The sequence below is a fragment of the Notechis scutatus genome, chromosome 5, assembly GCF_049901735.1.
Source record: "Notechis scutatus isolate UNSWTSFEM ecotype Mainland chromosome 5, rNotScu1.2, whole genome shotgun sequence".
Taxonomy (NCBI): Eukaryota; Metazoa; Chordata; class Lepidosauria; order Squamata; family Elapidae; genus Notechis; species Notechis scutatus.
In genome coordinates, this window is record NC_142013.1 from 82,798,433 (window position 1) to 82,825,568 (window position 27,136).

Genomic DNA, 27,136 nt, shown 5'->3' on the forward strand with positions numbered 1-27,136 from the left:
TCTTTTTGAAGGGTAGCAGTATTGTCTGTGGTATTGAACAGCTTTACATCATCAGCGCAGAGAACGCAGTTGCTCTTAATATGATCACATTTATGTAGAGTATGAAAAGAGTCGGTCCTAGAACGCTGCCTTGGGGGACACCACTGTTGACAGGCACAGAATTTGATAGGACGCTCCCAATTTTGACCATTTGATGTCTGTTTGACAGGGGGGGGGGGGGGGGGGGGGGGGGGGGGGGGGGGGGGGGGGGGGGGGGGGGGGGGGGGGGGGGGGGGGGGGGGGGGGGGGGGGGCCGGGGGGGGGGGGGGGGGGGGGGGGGGGGGGGGGGGGGGGGGGGGGGGGGGGGGAATGCTTCTATCCAGTTACGCAGGTGTCCAGAGATACCATAAGATTTGGATGTGCGGAATAGCTAGCATGGAACGAAACTGCTTGCAATATTTAGGAATTACTATATACGATATTTAAACGAACTAGTCCGAAAGCGCTCCTGCGATGTTATCGACGGCGTACTTTCCTCTAAATACCGCCTTGGGTTCAGTGAAATTTCTCTCTCCTTTTTGCGCGCGTAATTTCTACTGCGCGCCAACTGACAATCTCGCCCTGGTTCGCGAAAAGGCGAGGCTTCCGAGCGGAGCCGATTTGCTCGTTCCCGCCAACGCCGCGACTGGCGGGCCTCCTTTAGTTGCCGCGTCTGCGCCGCTACTCTTGGCCGGGGCGGAAGTTCTCCGAGTTTGTAGCGCAAGTGCGTGATGCGAGGTTGCAACAGTCGTTTCTTGTATGCACACAATGGCGCAATTTCCTATCGAAGAATTCGGCGCGCCAGAAAAACTTCTTCCACAACATTAGGTTCTCACAAAAATCCTCCCACCCATCATCCCAAATGTTGGGCAAAACGACCTGTTGCTTTCTTACGGCTATTTCTAGGTACTCTCAAGTGTCCCGGCTGCGGCATTGAGAGCCTCTTGATTCCTGTCTTTCACTCCCGCCCTCCAGCCCGGCCCGGCCCATTTTCCAATCCTCCCGGTTGATCCTAGACTGGAGTTACAACTTCCACAGAGAGAGAGAGAGCAGGGTTATCTGTTGCGCCGAAAGGTTGACTCATGACAGGTTACCGACGCCTGTCTTATGGCTCCCCGCTTGGTGCGTTGCAGCCAAGTCGTCATGCAAGCCTAGCCGGTTCCTAGTCAAGCGCTCGCGTTTATGCCGCTCGAGGAGCCGCACTCGGCTGCCGGCTGCTCAAAATCAGGAAGGTCGGTCCCGATTACCGTTTGGATGGTAGATCACCAAAAAAATCACCCAGTGGAAGTCGAGAAGAAGGCAGTGGCAAACCGCTTCCTTTGGGTTACCTGAAAATCCTCGTGGATATATCCATGGAATTTGTAGCGAAGGTCCACTTGAGGGAATTCTTACCTATTTATCCATCTTCATGGTGCCTTAAGGTCGTTCTTGTTCAGGGCAGGTGACTATACTTTGTGTTTGAAATACTTGGGGCTGGGAATCGAAGGGTGTTGGGTGGGCTCCTTCAAACCATTGTTTATTCATTTAAATTTATATGCGTTCTGGCACTGATATGGTATGAAACTTCCCATCTGCGGCAAACATATTGAGGGTGACATCAAGAGATAGATAGAAGAACGATGGATAGACAGACAGACAATAGATATATATATATATATATATATATATATTTAGCGAAAAGCTTTCTCCCCCCTCCCCCCCGCAATACTGGATTTGACCCGTATTCCGCAACACTGAATTTGTCTGTGCGCTGAGTTCAGATGCCTTCTTTATCAGGAAACTGGTGGAACCGGTTTAATAGGGAAAAAAAGTAGCTGTTCCGCGATCCCTCTTCTAATTTTCTATTTCTTTTCCTGACGGATGGTGGTTTTGAGAGCTTCCTTCCGGAGGGAAAGTTTGCCAGCAGGAAATCCGAGGCCCCTTCGTTGCCTAAAAATCCCTTTTCAGAGATAAGGAATTATGCAAATCAGCCATGTGCAAAGCAGTCATATTTTCCACCCAAAGTTCACTTACTTTAAAAGTATTACCTGTCATCTTGCATTTCCTTATAGAAGTTTTACGTCAAGTTATCTTCACAGGCAGAGCATTTCCAGTGAAAAGAAAAGACTACAGGATTTCACCATAAATTGCTAAGAATTTTTTTAAATCTATTTAATAGCTTCCTGTCTTCTCAGGTTAGTAGATTTTAATATTGTTACATCATCTTATCGTTACCTATGAAATGATAGCATAATAAACTACAGTATTAGTTTATTGTATTAATACAGTATTAATTTATAGCTATTGTGTTGTATCTATATAAATCCCATTGAACATAATTTCTGAAACATAAATAGATTTTCTTATACAGTAGTGGGATTGGCTATTTTGCCAAAATAATTGCATAAATATATTGGTATATTTTTAAGTTCATAGGTTTTTATTTAAATAAACTTCATATTATTTTTTCTTTTTAATTAATATCTGAAGATGGACATAATATTCCAGTTTTCTAAACAGTTTGCACAATCTTGTAGAAATGTATCCAAATCATTTTGGGATTATTGTAGATTTTACCACTAGTAGTGTATATTTTAGGACTCCATGAGATTTGGCATTGTTTATGAACTCTCTGTGACTAATAACTTTCAGCAAATAGACAATATTTTAGTTTTAAATGAAACTAGACTCTAATAAAGTATGCTGGTTTGTTATATTACCTGAACATAAAGTAACATAACAGATAACAAAAGAGGATTATACATTCAAAACAGCAACATTTTAGTTAATTACCAGAGTGAGTAATTGTTTTGAATTGACTTATTTTTAAGCAGATAGTAATGATATTGGAGTTGGGCAGTTAGCACATGCAAATTAGTTTACTTTATTGTCATTGCAACTCGTACAACGAAATTAAATGCCATCTTCAGTGTACATTATACAGTAACTAAAAATAAAACACAAACACAAATCCTTTGCATTTCCTACAATTGAATTGAAAACCCCTGATATTGCATTAATATTTTACTATACAGTAGAATTCAATATAGTTACTGCTCTGGCATAGAGCCTGTTTTTCAGCCTATTTGTCCTTGTTTTTATTATCCTGTACTGTCTGCCAGATGGTAATAATTCAAAAAAACAGTGCCCAGGATGAGATGAATCTTTAAGAATGTTTTGAATTTTCTTAAGACAGCGGGAGCTATAAAGCTCTTCCAAAGAGGGGAGAGGGCAACCTATGATCCTCTGGGCAATGATCTTAACCTTGTGGAGCGCTGTCCTATTTGCCACTGTGCAACTGGTGCAGTAAGTTAAAATACTCTATGGTGCAGCGGTAGAAGGTCACCAGCAGTTTTTCATTCAGTTGTTTCATGAGAAGCCTAAGAGAAGTTGTTTTCTGAAAAGAAGGCAGAGAAGTATAATTTCTGCTGGGCCCTTTTGACCAGTGCTGCAATGTGAGAGCCCCAGGTCAGGTCCTCTTTTATAACACCCAGAAACTTAAAACTGGCCACTTGCTCCACTTGGTCTCCATTGATAAGCAAGGGCTGGATGTCTGATCTATTCCTTCTATAGTCCAATATAAGCTCCTTGGTCTTATTGGTGTTAAGGAACAAGTTATTGTGTCCATACCAGGAAAGCAACTGGTTCACCTCATCTCAATAGGCAGACTCATCCCCTCAGAGATGAGTCCCACCACTGTTGTATCATCTGCAAATTTAATAATAGTATTACTGGCATGAATGGGAATGCAGTCATGTACATAAAGAGTATAGAGTAAGGGACTCAACACACAATTGTGTGATGTACCCGTGTTAAGAATAAGGGCTGAAGAAATATGATTACCTAATATGACCATCTGAGGGCGGTCAGACAGGAAATCCATAATCAAAGGCATATTTATAAATTTATATATATATATGTATGTATGTATGTATGTATGTATGTATGTATATATGGCATTCGGCTTTGTTCGGGTATTTTCCCATGTCATTGTAGTTGTTCTTTTAAAGTTGTAGCAAGTTTCAGCAGAATCTCATCTGCCATCATCAGGCTTCTGTATAGTGTTCGTCTGTGAGTCAGACTTTTACAGTGGTTTCAGATTTAAATTTGGGGCAGCCTATTGCTGTGCCAGAATGGTTTTTTCTTCATCCTGATACCATTCTGGCACAGCAATAGGCTGCCCCAAATTTAAATCTGAAACCACTGTAAAAGTCTGACTCACAGACTGAACACTATACAGAAGCCTGATGATGGCAGATGAGATTCTGCTGAAACGTGCTACAACTTAAAAGAACAACTACAATGACGTGGGAAAATACCCGAACAAAGCCGAAGGCCATACATGTAAGTACCAGCGAAACGTAAGAAAACAAATATATATATATATATATATATATATATACACACACACACACACACACAAGCACGAAGCCGAGAGCACTAGCCTGAAGATGGCGAGTGGGGCATCGTCGAAACGTTCCCAAGATGCTCTCAATCTTACACGGGAAAAGATCCGAACATGCCAAGACCTGCATACCTGTACCCCTGAAAATCTACGAAAACAAATTTATATATATATATATATATATATATATATATATATATATATATATATATATATATATATATATATATATATATATATGTATGTATGTATGTATGTATATGTATATGTATATGTATATATATATATATATATATGTATATGTATATGTATATGTATGGTGTTCGGCTTGGTTGGGTATTTTCCCACGTCATTGTAGTTCTTTTAAAGTTGTAGCAACGTTTCAGCAGAATCTCATCTGCCATCATCAGGCTTCTGTATTGTGTCCGTCTGTGGGTCAGACTTTTACAGTGGTTTCAGATTTAAATTTGGGGCAGCCTATTGCTGTGCCAGAATGGTTTTTTCTTCATCCTGATTGGTTGGGAGTCTTGGTCTGTGTTTATTGGTCTCGGAGTTTGCTGTGTTCTGCTTGATGGGTGTTTCTGATATCTTCTGTCTGTTTTTTGGCTCTTTTGTATCTTGATTGGCTGGCAGCATTGTGTTACTTTAATGGAGGTCTTTAGTGCAGCTTGGCTTGGGTAAATGGACGGCTATCATTAGTTAGGAAGCTGGGTTTCATCTGGGTGCCTGGTTGGGGTGTGTTTGAGCTGGAGGTATCAGGGGGATCTGTTTGTGCCCAGGTGTTTGCCTGGCTTGTGGTGTGGAGATTTTTTGTTTGTGAGTGCAGGCTTCCAAATGATTGACAGCCTGGTGGAATCATCTCTTCTGTTCATGCTTTCTGGTCTTTTTCAATTTCTATGGCTTCTCTGATGACTCTGTGGCTAGGGTTTTCCATAGTGGCCAGGGTTTTGGTGCCATTGAAGTTGATGCTATGACCTGTAGCTTCCATGTGTTGGACTAGTGAGGAAGTGTGTTCCAGCTTTTTGACTGCATTTTTGTGTTCATCCAGGCGGGTACTTATTCTTCTATTGGTCTGTCCAATGTATGTGGCCGGGCATGATGCACAGGGGACTTCGTATACACCTTGGTTTTCCAGGTCAATTTTATCTTTGGGGTTGCTAAGGATGGCTGCTATTTTTCTGTCTGTTTTGAAGGCAGTCCTGATGTGATGTCTGTGTAGTACCTTACTAATTTTGTCTGTAGTACCTCTTATGTAGGGCAGGACAGCTGTTCCATAGGTCTGTTCATCTTCTGGGTCTCTATTATGTTTCAGTGTGTTTTTGTGGATCAAGCTGGTGATTTTGCTTTTGTGGAAGCCGTTGGCTGTCAGTACTTTAGTCAGGGTGCATAGTTCAGCCTTAATGTGTGTCTTGTCTGCCAGGCGTTTGGTTCTGGTAATTAGTGTTTTAGCCACGGAGTTTATCTGTGCTGGGTGGTGGTGGGATTGGGCATTGAGGTAGCGGTTGGTGTGTGTTTTCTTCTGGTATATGGTGTGTCCTAGTGTGCCATCTGTTTTTTGTAGATTAGTACATCTAGGAATGGTAATTGTTTGTTTGTTTCTGTTTCCATGGTGAACTTGATTTTGGGGTGTGCGCTGTTTAGGTGTGTTAGGAAATTGTTTAGGTTTTCTTGTCCACAAAAACACACTGAAACATAATAGAGACCCAGAAGATGAACAGACCTATGGAACAGCTGTCCTGCCCTACATAAGAGGTACTACAGACAAAATTAGTAAGGTACTACACAGACATCACATCAGGACTGCCTTCAAAACAGACAGAAAAATAGCAGCCATCCTTAGCAACCCCAAAGATAAAATTGACCTGGAAAACCAAGGCGATACTGAAGTCCCCTGTGCATCATGCCCGGCCACATACATTGGACAGACCAATAGAAGAATAAGTACCCGCCTGGATGAACACAAAAATGCAGTCAAAAAGCTGGAACACACTTCCTCACTAGTCCAACACATGGAAGCTACAGGTCATAGCATCAACTTCAATGGCACCAAAACCCTGGCCACTATGGAAAACCCTAGCCACAGAGTCATCAGAGAAGCCATAGAGATTGAAAAAGACCAGAAAGCATGAACAGAAGAGATGATTCCACCAGGCTGTCAATCATTTGGAAGCCTGCACTCACAAACAAAAAATCTCCACACCACAAGCCAGGCAAACACCTGGGCACAAACAGATCCCCCTGATACCTCCAGCTCAAACACACCCCAACCAGGCACCCAGATGAAACCCAGCTTCCTAACTAATGATAGCCGTCCATTTACCCGAAGCCAAGCTGCACTAAAGACCTCCATTAAAGTAACACAATGCTGCCAGCCAATCAAGATACAAAAAGAGCCAAAAACAGACAGAAGATATCAGAAACACCCATCAAGCAGAACACAGCAAACTCCGAGACCAATAAACACAGACCAAGACTCCCAACCAATCAGGATGAAGAAAAACCATTCTGGCACAGCAATAGGCTGCCCCAAATTTAAATCTGAAACCACTGTAAAAGTCTGACCCACAGACGGACACAATACAGAAGCCTGATGATGGCAGATGAGATTCTGCTGAAACGTTGCTACAACTTTAAAAGAACTACAATGACGTGGGAAAATACCCGAACCAAGCCGAACACCATACATGTAAGGCACCCAAAAACTTAAGAAAACAAATATATATATATATATATATATATATATATGTGTGTGTGTGTGTGTGTGTGTGTGTGTGTGTGTAACTCAAAAAATTATAATATTGTGCAAAAGTTCATTATTTCAGTAATGCAAGTTAAAAGGTGTAACTAATATTTGAGATAGACTCATTACATGCAAAGCAAGATAGTTCAAGCCATGATGTGTCATAATTGAGATGATTATAGCTTACAGCTCATGAAAACCCCAAATCCACAATCTCAGAAAATTAGAATATTGTGAAAAGGTTCAATATTCTAGGCTCAAAGTGTCCACTCTAATCAGCTAATTAAGCCATAACACCTGCAAAGGGTTCCTGGGCCTTTAAATGGTCTCTCAGTCTGGTTCAGTAGGAATCACAATCATGGGAAAAACTGCTGACCTGACAGTTGTGCAGAAAACTATCATTGACACTTTCCATAAGGAGGGAAAGCCTCAAAAGGTAATTGCAAAAGAACTTGGATGTTCCCAAAGTGCTGTATCAAAGCACATTAATAGAAAGTTATGTGGAAGGGAAAAGTGTGGAAGAAAAAGATGCACAAGCAGCAGGGATGACCACAGCCTGGAGAGGATTGTCAGAAAAAGGCCATTCAAAAGTGTTGGGGACTTTCACAAGGAGTGGACTGAGGCTGGAGTCAGTGCATCAAGAGCCACCACACATAGATGGATCCAAATGTCGTATTCTTGTCAAGCCGCTCCTGAACAACAACAACGTCAGAAGCGTCTTACCTGGGCAAAAGAAAAACAGAACTGGTCTGTTGCTCAGTGGTCCTCTTTTCTGCTGGGAGCAACTTTTACATCTCATTTGGAAACCAAGGACCCAGAGTCTGGAGGAAGAATGGAGAGGCACACACTGCAAGATGCTTGAAGTCCAGTGTGAAGTTTTCACAGTCTGTGTTGATTTGGGAGCCATGTCATCTGCTGGTGTTGGTCCACTGTGCTTCATTAAGTCCAGGGTCAATGCAGCCATCTACCAGGAGATTTTGGAGCACTTCAGTAATTGCTTCAAACGGGCCCAAACCTAGTACTGAGTACATATGCATGCTTATACTTTTCAGAGGTCCGATACTGTTCTATGTACAATCCTTGTTTTATTGATTGCATGTAATATTCTAATTTTCTGAGATTGTGGATTTGGGGTTTTCATGAGCTGTAAGCCATAATCATCGCAATTATGACAAATCATGGCTTGAACTATCTTGCTTTGCATGTAATGAGTCTATCTCATATATTAGTTTCAACTTTTAAGTTGCATTACTTGAATAAATGAACTTCTGCACAATATTCTAATTTTTTGAGTTTCACATATATATATGTGTGTGTGTGTGTGTGTGTGTGTGTGTGTAAAACTCAAAAAATTAGAATATTGTGCAAAAGAATATTTATAAATTATTATTTATAAATAAATAAAAATGAGCTGTAACTGTCCTTGATCATCAGCCAAATTATAGCAGTAGCTGAATTAAGATTCCAAGATACAATTTTGCCTAGGAAGATTTTGAGATGGTTGTTTTGGGGACAGATAACTAATGGCTGATTCCAAGATTCTTTCATGTCATATCTTTTCATAGATAGTGTTTTAATGTGATGGTTTTTCTTTGGCATGGATTTCATGTTGATAGTTCAACAATAAAGTAGTATATTTAAATTATTTCTTTCTTTCTTGTTAATAGCAAGGTACTGTTAGAAAGTACTTTTTTGTAAACTAATTATTACTAATACACATGCATTTGCACACCCGTACATATACAATGTATTTACTATTGGCAATCTTTATTCTGATTTTTAAATTTGAGGGGTGTGTGTCTTTTTTTCTTCCTATATTTTAGTTCTGTTTAATTTTATTTCTCAGGTATTAGTGGTCTTTAATTTGCATCTCTTTTTGTTTATCTTTTTTTATTTCTCTTTGTTTATTTTTTGTAATCTTGAATAAATTCAATAAATGGAAAAAATACTAAAAAAAAAACCTTTAAGTTGCCTGATAAAGTAAATTATCCAGAGATGATTTATTTAATTCTGTTTTACTGTACAGTACTGTACTGGCATTTTGTAGGGATGTGTGAATGTGTGGAAGGACTGGAGGGAAACAGCAAGATTTCTTGTAAATGATAAGAATTGAAAACAGAAAAATATCAAATATTTACGGCTTGAATGTATTGAATCTTTTGCTTCTTTCCTTTTTGTACAGTAAAACATGAAACCTGCTTTAGTCGATTACTGTATTCTAGTCCTCTCATTTATCTGTGTACTCAAATCAGGTGAGTTCCTTGTAAACAGCTTTTTCAAACACTCGGAGTTAAAAAAAAATAGGACCAATTGTATTTATGATAATTACTCTGGTTATTAGATGTAAGCTTTTACTTTTCAAAATCCAGTAGGCAATTTTTCTGTGCAATATGGACAAAACTATTTCAAAAAGTGTTTCATACTGTGGAATGCATGCTGGCCTAGTTTTAATTAGATTTAAATTAAGGACTGATGATCTGAATTACAGACACTGGTACAGTAGTATAAAGTGCTATTTTTGTAAGCAGGGGTTTATTAAAGTTTATCTCAGTGTTTTTCAAGCATGACAATTTATAATACGTGGACTTTAACTCCTAAAATCCCCTAGCCAGCGTGATAATTGAATTCCACACATGTTAAAGTTGCCAGGTTTGACAAATACAGGTCTAGCTAATAAAACCAATTCTGAAGTGGATTTCTGAGATGCTATTTCATGAAAAGAAAGGTAACTTTAGATTTGTGTTTAGATCCCTATTGTAGTTAGCTTTGTAATGCTGATTTTATCTCTTCTTTTTGCTCAGTTCTAATTTATACCATGAGCCACAAAGAACTCATAATAGTGAACTAAATCTTTCAATGCAGGGGTGGTTTGTGGCAGGATTATGATTATAGGTAGTGCTTGACTTACAACCGCAATTGAACTCAAAATTTCTGTTAAGGGACACGTTTTTAAGTGAGTTTTGCTTTATTTTACGACCTTCCTTGCCACAGTTATTAAGGGAATCATTCCAGTTGTTTAGTTAGTAACAAGGTTGTTAAGTGAATCTGGCTTCCCCATTGATTTTGCTTGTCAGAAGGTCGCAAAAAGTGATCATGTAGCCCTGGGACACTGCAAATGTCATAAATACGAGCCAGTTGCCAAGCATCTGAATTTTGATCCTATGACCATGGGGATGTTGCAATGGCTGCAGATGTGAAAAATAGTAAATCACTTTTTTCCGTGCCGTTGTAACTTTGAATGGTCACTAAATGAACTGCTGTAAGTCAAGAACTACCTGTATAAGCACATTCATTGTAGCACTTTTCTCCATATTTGAGATAGTGAAGTGCTTATTAAGATTTTTTGAGGTAAATGGAAAAGCTAAATGACACTGGCATGGATCCCAGGCAGTGGTGGGATGCTGCCGATGTAACAACCAGTTTGGTGATCGCGTACGTGGGTGAATATCTTCCAGAAAAGAATTACCTGCTATGTTACTGCTGGGAGTAACTCAGCTGAAGAGCGGCAATCCGCTCTGCTGCGCGAATCAGCTGAGAGGATATAGGTAAGTACAGCACAGGGCGGGCCGGCGGGCCCACATAATCGTGGCAGCGAACCGGTTTGCTGCCAACTGATCGTCGCACCTTGGGGTTTGCCCGAACCGGTTTGAACCAGTAGAATCCCACCCCTGATCCCAGGCAAATTAAACTGAGGAAGTTTCCTTTTATAAATGCCCTGATCTTTTCTTCTCTGAAAGCTGGATAAACTCTGCTGCTTCACCATCCTAAATGTTGGGCAAGCAAAGGTGACTATGTAGAGATAAGGGGATAAGAAAGTTTTCCTCGTTTCTTAATTTATGTTGCAAGCTATAAATGATGGAAACTGCAAGTTGCAATCATAAACAAAATAGGATGAAGACTGTAGTCCTATCGAAAGCTCTCTGACAGTAAGCGCCATTGAATGAAACATGACTTGCTTTGGCCATAGCTAAGCTTGCATGTCATTATTTTGCAAAACAGAATATTACAAAAGCATTTCCCAAAAAGTATCTGCAAAGTAAAGTCTTGGAACATTAAGTATGAGTTTGTTTAGCTCAAGGGCTGCAACCGTCTTACAAGATGTGTTTAGGATCTCCCCTCAAAGTGACCATAGCCACAATCCAAATTGAGTGGATTTTCATAAAAAGTGTTTTTTCCCCTCAACAATGGACTTATTGTTGGAATGTATAGTTTAAAATACAATGATTTCTTCCACTTCATGTAGAGAAATGTGTCCAGGAATATATTGGAAGGCAGAAGATGTTTGAAGAAAACAATCCTTTTAGGCTTGATTGCTTAATTCGATATGAACGTGCAAACTCTACACTGAACTGGTACATGAATGGAAATGACACACCTTTAATTGCACAACCTTTTTCAAGAGTATTCCAACAGAAAAACAGCCTCTGGTTTATCCCTGCAATAGCTCAAGATTCAGGATTGTATCAATGTATTATAAGGTAAGGCATTTATTGGTTCTGGGAATGGAGGAGATAGTTGTATTTTGATACATCATTGGGAATTTAAATTGTAATTGGGGTTATCTAAACTTAGTGAGATCTATACTGAAGTAGATACCATTTTTTTTGTGCACGAATGCCACATTACATTCTGACAAGGCTTCCTCAGAGCAAGGGTTGAGAAGTGGGTATCACTTTGCAGCATTTATAATTGTGTGGAATTTGAATGTTATGGGATTGGTTCATGATTGAAGGCTTCTTGGGCATTATCAGTTACCTGGTGGTTGGAAATGGTGCCAGCTCTATTTTAATTGATTTGCCTTAGTCTGAAGTATATGGTTTGCATCAGGCATTTGACTGTGGTAGATCATAACTAATTGTATCAATCTGCTGATGGCTCTTTTATTAGATTGCCAAAATTAGGGAAATAATTGACTACATAAACAATAGAAAATCTATAGCTTTCATGTAGGTAGGAGCTGTTTTTCTATAGGATTGTTTTTCAGCAGTCCCAGCATTTTCTAGAGGACAATGATGTTTCATATCATTTTATTGTTGGATATAAACCCCTCAGGATTGTTGACAGCAGTTTATACAGGAGACAGAAGTTTAGCATTAGCAATAGCACTCAGACTTATATGCCACTTCATAGTACTTTACAGACCTCTCTTAAGTGGTTTACAGCAGTGGCCCCCAACCTTTTTTGTGCCACGGCCCGGTACCGGCATCACAAAATGATCCGTGGCCCGGTACCAGCATCAGCACGCATGGCAAGGCGAGCCGAGCGACTGGCCAGCCAGCCGTCCCCCGCTTCTCCCCGCCACCTTCAACTCCTCCTTTGTACCTTTGTCAATGGGCTTCGGGACGGCTTCGGGACGGTCGCTCAGCTCGCCTTGCCTTGGGTGCTGAAAGAATCCCCGCGCCTTAGTTTTGTTCGAAGCCGATGAAACTAAGGCGCGAGGAAACGCCACTTTCCAACCGGAAAAGCTCACCGGAAGCACTTTCTCATCAAAACAAGATGGCGGCGCCCAGCAAACCGGCGGCCCGGTAGAAAATGTTCCACAGACCGGTACTGGTCCGGGACCTGGTTGGGGACCCCTGGTTTACAGGGTCAGCATATTGCCTCCAATAATTTGGGTCCTTATTTTACTGACCTTGGAAGGATGGAAGGCTGAGTCAACCTTAAGGCTGTCAGGATCAAACTGCTGGCAGAATTAGCCTGCAATACTACACTCTAACCACTGCATCACTATGACTGTTATTTTATTGAGAATCTGAAATACACCTTTGTCGGATGTTTCTTTCTTGATGGAAGTGCATTGTGCACTAGCACTGAGGTATTATAATGTCAAACTGAGAAGTTTTTGAGAGATGACATTTGGGATAACAATGCTGTGTTCCATGCTACCATCAAACCTACTTTCAAATTGCATGAGCACTCTTCTAAATCTATGCTACTTTTGACTAAATAAATTTGCATTGGAACTTCCTGAAAAAAACAAAACTACAGCATTCTTAGTTCTTGTTAGAGGTTAATGTGCTGTGTACATGGGAACTTGAGGAGGTGGAAGGAAGTGACCCAGAAATAGCAGTCTATTAGGCAACTGCAAACAAAGTTAATGACAAAGAGGGAGTAAATCCTTAACTTTCTTCTTACATGCTACTTCCCTCTTGTGGTCCGTAGCTGATGAGCTGGGAAGAATCAATGCCTCGACATTCATACTCCCAAAAGTCTTCAGACGAGTGGGGTTCTTGAGTAATACTGTTTAATACAGATAGTCCTCGACTTATAACAACAATTAAGCCCAAAATTTCCATTGCTAGGCAAAACTAAGTGAATTTTGCCCTATTTTATGACCTTTTTTCCATAGTTGTTAACCAAATCACTGCAGTTGTTAAATGAATCATGCGGTCGTTAAACAAAGCTGGCTTCTTCCATTGACTTTGCTTGTTGGAAGCCAGTTACAAAGGTTACAAATGGAGATCATATGACCCTTGACCAGTGCAACTATCATAAATAAATATGTGCCAGTTGCTAAGCGCCCAAATTTTGGTCATGTGACTAAGGGGATGCTACAGTGGTTGTAAGTGTGAAAAACAACACTTTTTTCAGTGCTGTTATAAGTTTGAATGGTCACTAAACAAATGGTTGTAAGTTGAGGAATACCTGTATGCCTAAAAGCTACTCCTGTAGAAGACATACTACATATTCTTTCTATTAAGTAATATGGTGGAGCTGATAACTTATTTGAATCTCAATAATACAGAGAGTACTCAGTCACCACCATTACAGGGTGATTTATTTCCTTCCTTCCTTCCTTCCTTCCTTCCTTCCTTCCTTCCTTCCTTCCTTTCTTTCTTTCTTTCTTTCTTTCTTTCTTTCTTTCTTTCTTTCTTTCTTTCTTTCTTTCTTTCTTTCTTTCTTTCTTTCAACAAATTTGTATCATCTCACCCAACTCTAGGCAGCATTAAATAATTGAACAACAACAAATATAAAAGCAAGAAATATAAAACAAATATAAATTGATTATATAACCAGATCTACTGGGATTTCCAGAATGTCAAAAGGGATGTAGCTAATCTAATTTGGGGGGGGGTAGAAATTGTTCAATAAAGTGGGCACCATAGCATTTACTAGGTTGTGCTCTTACCTGACCATAGTCAGTTCCCCAGCAGAATGTAGAACTAGCCATCCCCAACTCCACTGATGAACTACCTCAGCCATTATTAGCACTGAGGGATATACCCTATTTTAACATCCAAATCTGCTGCTGCAGTCTTCTAATAGCTTTCCAATATTTCAGGGCAGTTAAAATGACTATTGTTCCTTAAAAAAGGGCACTGATCTTGTAAATGAGGAACTTAAGCTAAAGAAAACAGGAAAAGAACAATGCCTCTGTCCCCTGAATCAGAAGATCCTCAGACCACAGATAAACTTCCATTCTCAGGCAAAAAAATAAGACAAAATTCGAGCATAGTCCATGCCTATGTTGGCATAGGCAGTATGCCAGCTCAAATAATGATCCTTATTAAAAGTACTAGTATGAATCAGGGAAGATGGTTCATTAAAAAATACACTTTACCTTTTCATCTTATATATATCTTACATAGCCCACTTTCCCTCTGCCTCCATCCATGGCTAAGATAATGAATTTGGTAGTGAATGGACTTAAAGTGATTTTATTTAAAATGTAGATTCTTCCTCAGCAATGAGCATTTTTCTCCAACAGCATTTGAGATACCCCCAAATAATAATTTGCTTTTATCTATTTGCTTTTATAGTTTGTTATATTTAAAGTCTTCCCAATTCCAGTTTATGTTTTAAAGGACTAAAAATAACAATAAAAAGAAAAAATGCATATATTTTGCATCTATTTATATAGATATTGATCTAAATGGTGAATGATTTTATAATTTTGGACATGGTGGCAATAATGTATAAGAAAATAAAATACAAAGTTTGATAAAATATTTGAGCAGAAAATAGAATTGTACTATACAAAACAAATAATAATTTTAACATTTTAATGTTTAGTTATAGGAATTCAACAAGATGTTATAAGTACAGCGTCTCAACTGCAGTTCTCAATAACAGTGCTGGTCTTTGTTTTAACGAAAAATACTACCTTAAGCAAACATTGTTTCCAAGGACACCATCCAGGGTTGTGTGTCATCAAGTGAATGAGTTTGGACAGGAAGTAGATTATCTTTCCATTCATTGGTATAAGGTACGGATCTTTTAAAATTCCCCCTTCTGTATTTTTTTTAATGGATATTAAATGAACGTTAGCAGTTATGAGAGCCTGTAGTTCGCTTTCCCTTTGTAATATTAGTACAGCAGCAGGGGAGAAATTTTGAAGAAGCAGGTGAAATTATGATTCATTGCTCACTGAACTTAGATCCTAGGAACCCTTTTTTTGAACTATTACCATCTGGCAGACGGTACAAAATAATAAAAACAAGGACAAATAGTCTGAAAAACAGCTTCTATCCCAGGGCAGTAGCTCTTTTGAATTCTGCTGTATAGTGCAGTATTGGTGTGGTGTCGGGGGTTTCCGGTTCAATGTGTGAAGGGTGAAGGATGTGTGTTTGTGTTTATTTTCATGGTCATGGTCATGATTTCGTTGTACGAGGTGCAATGACAATAAAGTAAGGTAAACTAAACTACCTTCTGTGGTTTTCCTATTGATAACAGGTTTTAGAAACCAGATCTTGAGGTTATTAGCACATGTATCACTGAAAGCAAATTTCCCGCTATAAGTAGAGACACAATCAATTAATCATCATAAGCTAATGAAAGGTCCCACTTGCCACTGTTATTATCTGGATGTCTAGTAACCTAAACTGTGAACTAATATCTTTTTACAAAGTTGTTGTAAAAAGTTGAGTATATGTATGTGGAGGTACATATACACAGTGTAATCAAATTTACATACTAATTAGTATGTGTGATTGGCAGGCCTATTGAAGTATGTTACAATTTAAAAAGCATTTTCTTCCCCATTTCGTCATTAAAATATTTTACTTTGTTATATTTAGGAATGTGAGCCAGTACAAGGAGAACAATTTGAGTTCTTTAGAAACCATCTTATTATGAAAGATCCGAAAAAAGATGATGAGGGAAAATATGTATGCAAAGGAATCTATACTTTTAGGGGAAATAAATACAATTTTTCAAATAGCATTTTGGTGGATTTAATAGGTAAGTAAGTGTGTTATCAGTAGAGCTAATTTGCTCCTATATTAGCTGGGCGATGAATGTTTTCCACTCATTTCCTGTCTGCTTACTTATATTTATTTTACATATTTTAAAAGAGATTTAATGCTCCTTTCAAAATGATCATGTTATATATTTATCTAGCAATTGAGATGTGTTGTGCTACTAATATACACATTATATCAAACAACATTTAATATTCCAAAAGTCCTTTTAATCAGTGTTAGTGTATATAATGCATGCAATTGCAAGGGAGAATTCAAAATTAAATATGGTTGTTCAACAGATTAATCCTTTTTTAAATTCCAATTAAAAGTACCATGTTTCTCCAACAATATGGCCCCCCCAATAGGAAGTCCCAGCATGTTTTCAGGGCATAACGTGAAATTAAGCCCCATCCCCCAAATTTAGGCCTATTTTAAAACATGCGAAATGGGGGGGAGGGCAGGGGGAACTTGCCATTAGGAGCGCCCTGCGGGCAGCCACGCCTCACCACCCGCTGCTCCTAACGGCCAATCATGGCGGAGCATGGAGAGCTCCCTACCTCCGCCAAGCGCCTTTGTTGCAGACCCGGGTATGGTGCTTGTTGCAGGCCAGGTCAGCGGGCGGGTGTCGTCGTGATAGTTTATTTGTAGTTCGCCGGCAGCCGGTGCAGACAGCAGTGGAATCGGACAGTGGGAAGAATGGGGATCAGTCCAGTAGTCTGAAAAGAACTTGGACAAGGGTCCTGCGTCCGATACAGAGATGGGGCCAGGACCATCTGGGAGTCAGGTACTGCCTCCGGAGCCTTCAGAGTCTGGCAGCAGCAAGGCAGAGGACTCGGGAGCCTGTTCCCAGTGCACGTGTGCGCAGAGCTGTAAAGAGGCGAGAGCAGCTGAAACAAAAGGGGCAACTCGGGAGTAAGGCTGGGAGATGATTGCCCCTCCCATAAGGTATAAAGGACAGGCAAAGATGATGAGACCTTTGCAGGAAGCAAAGTAGTTCGTTTGGTTCAGATTCATTCTTGAAGCACTTTGTACTTTGGTTGGGTTTTTTTCCTAGTTCATTTGATACTTCTGTTATTGGCAGCACTTCACAAAAAAGAAAGGTGGGTGCTTATCTCGAGAGACTGAGATTAATTCCGGCTGGGAATGAAAACAATTCCCAGTGTTGCAATAAAATAAGTCTTGTTTTTAAAATAAGCGTGTGCGTAGTTAGGGTCTAGGAAGCCTTGGTCAGAACAGTTTAGGGGTCAGTACTGTTTTTCACTTAAACATTGGAAATAACAGTACTGACTCTTCTATCAGTCTGCCCTTCATTAGGTAGTAGCAGAGGAAAAGAAAATAGTGATGGCTGTTAAATCATCCTTGTTAAAAGACAAAATCCACCAAAATCCACTCTCCCTGAATTGCATCCAAGTTGTTCACATATCAAAATGATTCATAAGAATTGCTTTAGGTTATAGGCATCTTTTCCTAACTGCAGTGATGCTAATGTGACGTTAGGTGGGCACAATGCCATTTTCACCATTTCCTACTTCCGTTGTGACATCATGTGCAAGTTCAACAGGGAAGAGGCGGAGCTTGCATTGTTATGTTTCTTTTGTCACCTGCTCCACTAGTTTGGACCTCACACAAGCATAGCATCTTTTTGCTAGTCAATAAAGTAGTTCCTCTTTTTAAATATTTCTTCACAAGAATTCCGGGAAAGTTGTAGTAAGGCTGGTTTTTTAAAACATCAGCTGCATTTTGGAAATCTGGAAAGAGATGGGCTGCTTCAGTAAATGGCAGTGAGGTGCACATTCCCAAGTTGTTTTATGAATCATTTTCAAATCATTGTAGTCCTAGTATTCATCTGGATAGTATTTAAAATTTAATTCTGGGCCCTGAATGTCTTTTGCCTTTTCTTCCTTCTCTATTCTTGCTGCTATCTGATATATTTTTTAAAAAATGCTTTATTTATTTAAGTAACTGTATGAAAGCCACTGGGATTTTTCTTGGAATAAAAATTGTACAGATGTTGAATTCATACATACCAAGCTATCAGCAAGTTTATGTGCTTCTAAGATAATCTTTGTAATGTGTTTTGATATTCTAAAATTTACATAACAAAATTTTGGCTTAAATGAATGTTAATTACGTGACCTTTGCATATGTATGACATAAAGGCTTATATATATATATATATATATTTGTGTTCTGTCAGAAAATTTACCCAGGAAAAGACCTGAAATTTTGTATCCCATAAACAATACTATTGAAGCTGATGTTGGTAAGTTTTCTGCTATTATCTTAATTTAAAAAAAAACAATAAAAAACTTATAAACCATTTTCCATTTGCACACATTTTAATCTCAATGATGCAATGACATTCAGGGTGGGCAAGAAGAAAAACTGAAATGCCTTCACTACGTTACACAGATATAAATTTATTTATTTATAAATCTATTTAAAAAAATAACTTTTCTATTAATTGTTTAGGATCCAATGTCTTTACAGAGTGTAATGTATCAAGTTTCAAAGACAATATGATTTCTATATCCTGGAGAGTCAATAATACTCTAGTTGACAATCTATTTAAAGGTAGAATTATAGAAGGAAATCAGTAAGTATGATATATATTTTAATACAAAAATTAATCAAGCACAATTTGTTTTCCTTTTGTAATAGATTTAATGCTCATACACTAATGCAAAGACAAATAAACAACTTGATGCTCTTTTGCCAAACCAAACAAATGATGAATTATTTCAGAATATTTTGTATTATATAGACCACTGGATATTATGATATATTTATATAATCCCTGTCCCAAAGGTGCTTTTTCAAGAGGCAACTGGGCTTCCTTGTTTTTCTAAGAAGACCTTTGGCTTCTCATTGAAGAAGCTTCTTCAGCTGTGACTAAATGGTGGGGAATGGATGGATTTATATTCCTGGCAGACAGCTGGACATTTGCATTCTTTTAGAAAGCTGTTGAGGCCACTTGACAAAAAGCACCTTTGGGACAACAGTGACCTGGATGAGAATGTCCATAGACATTTAGCTATGCATCTTAGGATGAACACTCTTGAATGGTGTGGGAGTATGAATTTTGCAGAAATATTGCAGACTACAGGATCTCTTTCAGCAGTTCCAAAAATGTTCCACACCCATTTGCACTACTTACTGGTAGGTGACCCTGAAAACACAGACCAATCTCCAAATAGCCTCAACCACTCTCTAAAAGAATGCAAATGTCCAGCTGTCTGCAAGGAATATAAATCCTTCCATTTCCCACCATCCAGTCATAGCCAAAGAAGCTTCTTCAATGAGAAGCCAAACATCTTCTAAGACAAACAAGAAAGTTGAGTTGTCTCTTGAAAAAGCACTTTGGGGACAACCATGGCCTGGATGACTGAGAAACTCCATAGACATATATAATCACTGTCTACTTTATCAATAATGAAATTCAGACACAGCTTCTTTGCAATTAACCACATAAGGCATAAGCAAGTTGAATAGGCATATATGGCTGTATGATATCAATTCTTGGCATATGTGAAACAGTGCAAAGAGTAGATGATATAGCTAGTTTTTCTGGCATCAAGTGTTAACTTAAGTTGAGGTTTTGAATCTGAACCTTTGTGTGAACAGGGCAGTTCTTTACAGTCTAACTTAAATGTGAAATTTTAATATATTTCAATTTTAATACAGAACAAATATTCCAAAGGAAGGAGCAGAGATTTTTATAGTGTCTCTGAACATCACAGAGTTGAAAAATGAAGATTATGACCAGCACTTTACTTGCCATGCAGGTGAAGTTGCAGCATACATCAAAATACAGCACCCAAGTATGCCATTTTATATTTGATTTCTAAATGTATGGGAAGAATGGAAATTTAGAACAGAAAAAAAGGGAAAAGATATAGCTGTAGAAATAATGAAATATTGCTGCAGCATTTCAGCCTCTGAAATACTGAATATAGAAGTGAGAAATAGAATGAAATGGAAACAATCTGTGCAAGTATTGGAAAGCAAGCCACGTAGTTTGCTGTGAAATGTGTTCTGGTATACATCAAATTTCAACCATAGGAAATTCTATGTCTATCAGAATGGAAAGTTGTACTTGTATTGCTTGGATTGCACTGAAAGTCTTAAAATATTTTTCCTTTTTCATTTTATTTAGCCTGCTGCAAATTTACCACATAGAACAGTGGTGGCTAACCTTTTTGGGCTCCTGTGCCAATAATGCGACACTCCCCCCACACACCGTGCGTCTCTGCACATGCACGTGCGTTTCCTGCACACCCCAGGATGCACGTCAGATACCTGACAATCAGCTGTCGGATGGGCAGTGCGTGCACATATGCAGTAGACCTGTTCTGGGCGAGGGCTCATGTGCCAGCAGTCATGGCTCTGTCTGCCACTTCCGGCACGCATGCCATAGGTTCGCCATCACGGACATAGAATATAATAAACAACCAAACCAATGCAGGGATAAAAATGGAAAGTTGTCTAAGTTATAGGGCTGCAACAGTCATAAGGGGAAAAAATGCTCTTAAGTGCTGTTGTAATTTCAAACAATCACTAAATGAATTGTTGTAAGTCAAGTAATAAGACCTGTAATAAGATCTTAAAGGAGCTTTCCTGAACTTATGCTAGTTACTGCCATCCAAAGAGTGGTGGAATATGATACCAAAGTTCCCTTGTTCCTTTCATAATTGAGATCTTTGGGATTTGGGGATTTTTGACCCTAATATCTTGTACCATCAAAGGCATTAGCAGAGTACAAGGAAGTGACATTTCCTCTGTGCAAAAGTGATTTTGTGTCCAATGTAACTTAAAGCCATATAGACAATTAATGACTTTAAATTTGTGAAAATTGAATCTGGATTAGCTCTTCGATACAAATATATTTCCTGGCTGGCCAACACCACAATTACTTTTCTTAACAATAACACACATATGATTTTTATCTATTCTTTAAACTTGAAGACATTGATACTTCCTGAGGAAAGACAAATTTAGCTCAGTGGTTTTTCAGTGCTAATCATTATCCTAACCATTTCATAGAATACTGAATTGAATATGATTTTTTTTCTGATTTAGCCAAAAACCATGCAGCTTTTGTGATATTGATATTACTACTGATTATACCTGTATTAATTTGCGTCTTGTTCAAGATTGAAATTGTCCTTTGGTATCGGAAATCATGTCGCCCTTTTTTTCATAAAAAAGGTAATACTCTGTTTGTATTAAAAGGGAATAATATTAGTATAGTCAAATTGATTTATTACGTGTTATTAAGTCAGTATTGACTCTTAGAAATCATATAGTTTTTCTCCATAACTTATCTATCCCCATCCTGGTCATTTCGGTCTTCCAATATTCATAATTCCTATTCCTGAGCCCATTCACCTTGTAGCTGGTTATCCTCCACTTCTTTTCATCCTCTTTTTCCAGACTTGGAGCCATTTCCAGAGAACTAGATCTTTGTGTAAATGACCAAAATAGGATAATTTGAAGCTGTCCATTTGTACCTCAAGTAAAAATTCCTTGTACTTAAAAAAACATGCTGACAAATAAATGGACTATAATTGTGGTTAAACAAGGTCAATAACTTTACCTTCTGAAGATGACAAACCAAGTTCTAACTTCAGAAATCTTTTTAATAATGATGATGATGAAAATGATGATGATAGAGTGATAATTGGGCTACTGGATATCATACCAAAAAATCTTGGACAGAGCACTTAAAAAAACCCTCTGCATTAACAGTATTTCCATCTGTCATTTACAAAAGGCCACACTGCTTGGTTGTGCATGTATATCAGGTGACACATTATGGCATCCTAGGTTAGGAAGAACTCAATGCATATGAAGACCAATACCAGCTGAAGGACTGGTAATTGCGATTTAACATTTTGTATATAACAGTTATTTAAAATGTTATAGGAGTTGCTATTCTTTTTAATTCATTTCTATGTTTTAAAGAAAACACAAGCTTTGAACATTTTATACATGTATAGATATAGCAATAGCACTTAGCCTTATATACTACTTCACAGTGCTTTTACAGCCCTCTCTAAGTGGTTTACAGAGTCAGCATATTGCCCCCAACAATCTGGGTCCTCATTTTACCCACCTCGGAAGGATGGAAGGCTCAGTCAACCTTGAGCTGGTGAGTTCCGAATTGTCAAACTGCTGGCAACTGCTGACCAGCAGAAGTAGCCTGCAGTACTGCATTCTAACCACTGCGCCACCACAGATAGACATAGACATACCAATATTTATTTATTTATTTATTTTTATGACCTTGTAATCTTTTGCTTTGGGTGGTGTTTACTGGACGGGTGCCCTCCCTGACGCCTATGTAGAGTTTGCACCAAATATTTTCTCTCTGAGCCCTGATAGAGAAACATCTGTTGTTGCCTAGGATTGAACTCTGAACTGAGTGGGAGGCAAGCGTCTTCACCTCTAGGCCTCCGCACCATTCATCCCCTGAGCATTATATAAACCAGTGTTTCTCAACCTTGGCAACTTATAGATATTAGACTTCAACTCCTAGGATTTCTCAGCTTACATTTGAGAGTCCTGGAAGTTGAAGTCCACACGCCTTAAAATTGCCGTAGTTGATAAACACTGATACAGATGCCCATTTGTTACGTTCTTCAATCATCCTATATAAAATAGACCTGGTTTATTCTGGAATCAATTCTACTTGTAACTGTTTCATGTATTAGGGATGGAGGTTATTAATAATTTCTGAAGCAGTTTTCTCTTATACTGTCAGTTTCAGATGGAAAAATCTATGATGCATATGTGTTGTATCCAAAACTCAGCAGCCAAGTTGACTTTGTACTGAAAGTACTGCCTGATGTTCTGGAAAAACAGTGTGGATATAGTCTCTTTATACCTGGCAGGGATGATTTGCCAGGAAAAGGTAAAATGTAACATTCAGTCTGATGTTGCTTATTTACTATTTATTTTATTTATATATTGAATTTTGAGACTTCCCATTTCACTCAGAGCGTCTATACAAATTGGTAAGTGGTCTATGCACACAATCTGGTACCGTGGATATAATTATTTATGCAGTCCAAAATCTTAAAGTCCTCTTCAATTCATACAGCATTTTATGTGATATGAAAATAAAGGCAGATTTTTTTAAAAAATGGGGATGGTTGGGAGAGTGATTAAAGAAGGAATATTTCTGTTACTAAAAAAGGGTACATTTTATTTTATTTGTTAATATAGTTACTAAATAATAGTGACATACAAAGTAAGCATATATAAAGCAATAAAAACATATGCACATAATAATAAAAAGAAAATAGCCCTTGAGATTCTTAACTTCTTCTTTTTTGTTACTTAAGTAACATTAGAAAGTCCTCTACCGTTAAAATCCAATTTTATTCAACTACTATTTGAAAGCAGCATGAAAATACTAAGTTTAAAATTGAGAAATTATTTTTAATATAATCTTTAAGCCATTTTTACAATGGAGTCTTATGCAACATAATAAAATTATCTATTTTTACTGTAAAACTAAGTGCTAAACTAAATTGTGGGTGAAGTGCTAATACAACTATTTTTCCTTTACAATAAATTTATACATGCGTATTTGAGTAAAGAAAACAATAATATGCCAATCTCTTATATCTGCAGATTTATCATTTAAATCATTTTAATTTCTCAAATCAGTGCTCTGTTGAAGGCAGTATGAGGAATTTAAAAAGCCACTTATTATGATTGCGCCCAAGGAAATCTGCAGCTGGGATCAAGGATATAAATGAGTTAGTTAGAATGGTTTATTATAAGATTAAATGTTGAGTTTTTTGTTTTTTAAATGTATAAAATATCAAGGAAAGGAGGTACTGTTTTAAACATTTTTGGTGGTAATGTCCAACAGACCAAATTGGGTTTTGCGGTTAATTTATAACTTAGGGGGGTAAGGCCTCTGTTAGTGATTTCAGGGATTCTTTTTTTAAGAAGATGGGTAGTGGGCAAGAATTTATGTTTTAAGTGGTTAAATAGATAGTGTGAAGGTGTTGTTTTTTTGCCCTGCAAAGAGAGGTACTGGGCCAAGGTACTTTACTAAAAGTTTTTTTGTTTGTTTGTGTTTGTTGTGTTTTGGTTTGGTTTTGGAAGCAGGGAAGTTTAATTGTAATGTTTGTTGTGTAAACTTTAAAACTTTTTAAAAAAAAAAAGGATATAAATGAGTCAAATATGCGTGTACCCAAACAATGCAGGATTGCATAGTTTTATAGTAAAAAGAATGGATAATTTTATTATATTGCATAATACCCTAAAAATGGTTTAAAGATAATATTTAAAATAATTTTTCAATTGTAAACTTAACATTTTCATGTTGCTTTGAAATATTAGTTGAATAAAATTGGATCATATATATATTGTTGTTAGTTGCGAAGTTGTGTTCGACCCATCGCAACCCCATTGGCAATGTTCTTCCAGGCCTTCCTGTCCTCTACCATCCCTGGAGTCCATTTAAGCTCACACTGACTGCTTCAGTGACTCCATCCAGCCACCTCATTCTCTGCTGTCTCCTTCCTCTTTTGCCCTCAATTGTTCCCAGCATTAGGCTCTTCTCTAGTCTTCCTTCTCATTAGGTGGCCATTTTATAACCTTTTATAACCTTTTTTTATAATCTTTTACTACAGTTGTTAAGTGAATAACTGCAGTTGTTAAGTTGGTAACATGGTTGTTAAGTGAATCTGGCTTCCCCATTGCCTTTGCTTTTTAGAAGGTTGGAAAACCCGATTGCGTGATCCCAGGACATTGCAACTGTCATAAATATGAGTCAGTTGCCAAGTGTCTGAATTTTGATTATGTGAACATGAAAATGCTGCAATGGTCATGTGTGAAAAATGGTCATTAGTCACTTTTTTCAGTGCCATTGTAACTTTGAACAGTCACTAAATAAACTGTTGTAAGTCAAGGACTTTGACTCTCTCTCTCTCTCTCTCTCTCTCTCTCTCTCTCTCTCTCTCTCACACACACACACACACACACACACACACACACACACCTATCTTATGGTGCCTATTGTTGAATTACATGACAAGGAATGTGAGATGCATTCATTTCTATAGCACCTAGTTTGGCCTTTATGTAATAACTCTTTGAAAGCATTCAGTGATTAATCTCCTGTTCTATTTTTTCAAGACGGCTATATTTCAAGCCTTCTTAAAGTATTATTTTCTTGCATATAGAAATGGTGATTCTACCGTGTTTCTCATATAATAAGGCCGGGTCTTATTTTTTTTTGAGCCCCGAAAAAATGGCTAGGCCGTCTTTTCGGGGGTGACTTAATTCCCCCCCTTGCATCTTTGGGCGGGCAGGCAGCGATGGCTTGGATGTTGACCTCGGCGTTGGTGGGGCACTTCATATTGGGTCAACGCAGGCAGCACAATATCCAGGTGTGCAACAAAAGTACTTCCTAACGGCAAGCCCCCCCACCATTCCCCCCCATTTCGCATGTTTTAAGATAGGCCTTAATTTGGGGGGAGGGGCTTAATTTCATTTCATGCCTATAAAACATGCTGGGACTTCCTATTGGGGGAGGCCATATTGTTGGAGAAACAGGGTAGTCTTTGTTTTTTTGCCCATTATTATGCCACTTTAAATCCATATGTATCTAAAACAATATAATAAGTTTGTGGGTATTAACATCTGATACAATCTTTATCTGTGGTTATTTATAGCGTTAGTCAACGTTGTTGATGACACCATTGTGCAATGCAGGAGGCTGATTATGATTCTAGTACCTGGGCTGTCCAGCTTAGAAGAGGCTCCTGAGCAGAATATAGCAGTGTATCATGCTCTTATACCTGATGGAATGAAAACTATCCTGATTGAAATGAGTAAGATAAAGGATTACAGCCACATGCCCGAGTCCATTAGATACATCAAGCAAAAACAGGGAGCTATCAGATGGAAAGGGGACATCATGAAGAAAAACTCTTCTTCGGCAAATAGTTCCTTTTGGAAAAAGGTGAGATACCGAATGCCATCAGAACATCAAGCGTCCCAAGAACTAGCTTTGATGCCAGTACCTTCCGATGTCTCCTAGATGAAAGAAGCATAAGTCTTGAGATCATTTCAGACACCCTCTGGAAGGATGTTTGCATTGAAGCTGATGTAACATGTCCTATATGGTGGAGACGGATTCCTAAATTGATATGTCATGTGGGAACTGATTCTCTTGTTTATTCACCAGATTTCTTGTTTATTCACCAGATACTCCCACAAGCCAAATTGTACAACATTTTCATTTAAAATAATGTAAGGTGAACAGGGTTTTTTGTTTTTTTTAAAAAAAAAGAATTCTTGCTTACAAATATGGTACAAATATCCTGGCTAATTTTATATCATCCTTTTAGTTTTCAGATACCGATCCTGCCTCAATATATGTTTCCAGGTTCATATGATGATGACCTAGATTTCCTGAGCACCTAGTTTACCATTTTATTAAAGTGCTTTGTTACTTGTAGATCCACTTTCCCACATATTAACCTTTTATGCTCTCCTGCAACCATGCAACCTCCTCCTACCCCTTTTTTAGACTCCCATTTTTAAATACGCTTTTTATTGTTTTCACTTTGTAGTATATTGTTTGCATTTTCTAAACTTTTATAAGCATGTTTAGATTTTTATTTTTGATGTATCCTTTAAGCTTCTTAAATGACCAGATTCTACCCTCCTTACACTGGTCAGTGTCTCAAATAATTCATTTTGACTTGCTCAGTTTTTTAATATAATTTTTGGAGGTTTCTCATTTTCAAGAGGGAAAATTTGCATGTGCACATATACACTTGTGGA

At 38.3% G+C, this 27,136-nt stretch overlaps 1 protein-coding gene across 1 annotated transcript; it reads left to right on the top strand.

The window, feature by feature from the left end:
* The first annotated feature begins 1,347 nt into the window (after positions 1 to 1,347).
* LOC113411624 (interleukin-1 receptor-like 2) lies at positions 1,348 to 26,626 on the top strand. Its single transcript, XM_026666779.2, has 12 exons — positions 1,348 to 1,459; positions 2,097 to 2,192; positions 9,325 to 9,394; positions 11,386 to 11,620; positions 15,156 to 15,348; positions 16,160 to 16,322; positions 18,522 to 18,587; positions 18,797 to 18,920; positions 20,009 to 20,145; positions 21,404 to 21,532; positions 23,088 to 23,237; positions 26,020 to 26,626. Exons 3-12 carry the CDS (start codon positions 9,331 to 9,333, stop codon positions 26,385 to 26,387), a joined length of 1,629 nt encoding a protein of 542 aa, XP_026522564.2. The 5' UTR covers positions 1,348 to 1,459; positions 2,097 to 2,192; positions 9,325 to 9,330; the 3' UTR covers positions 26,388 to 26,626.
* Positions 26,627 to 27,136: the final 510 nt, after the last annotated feature.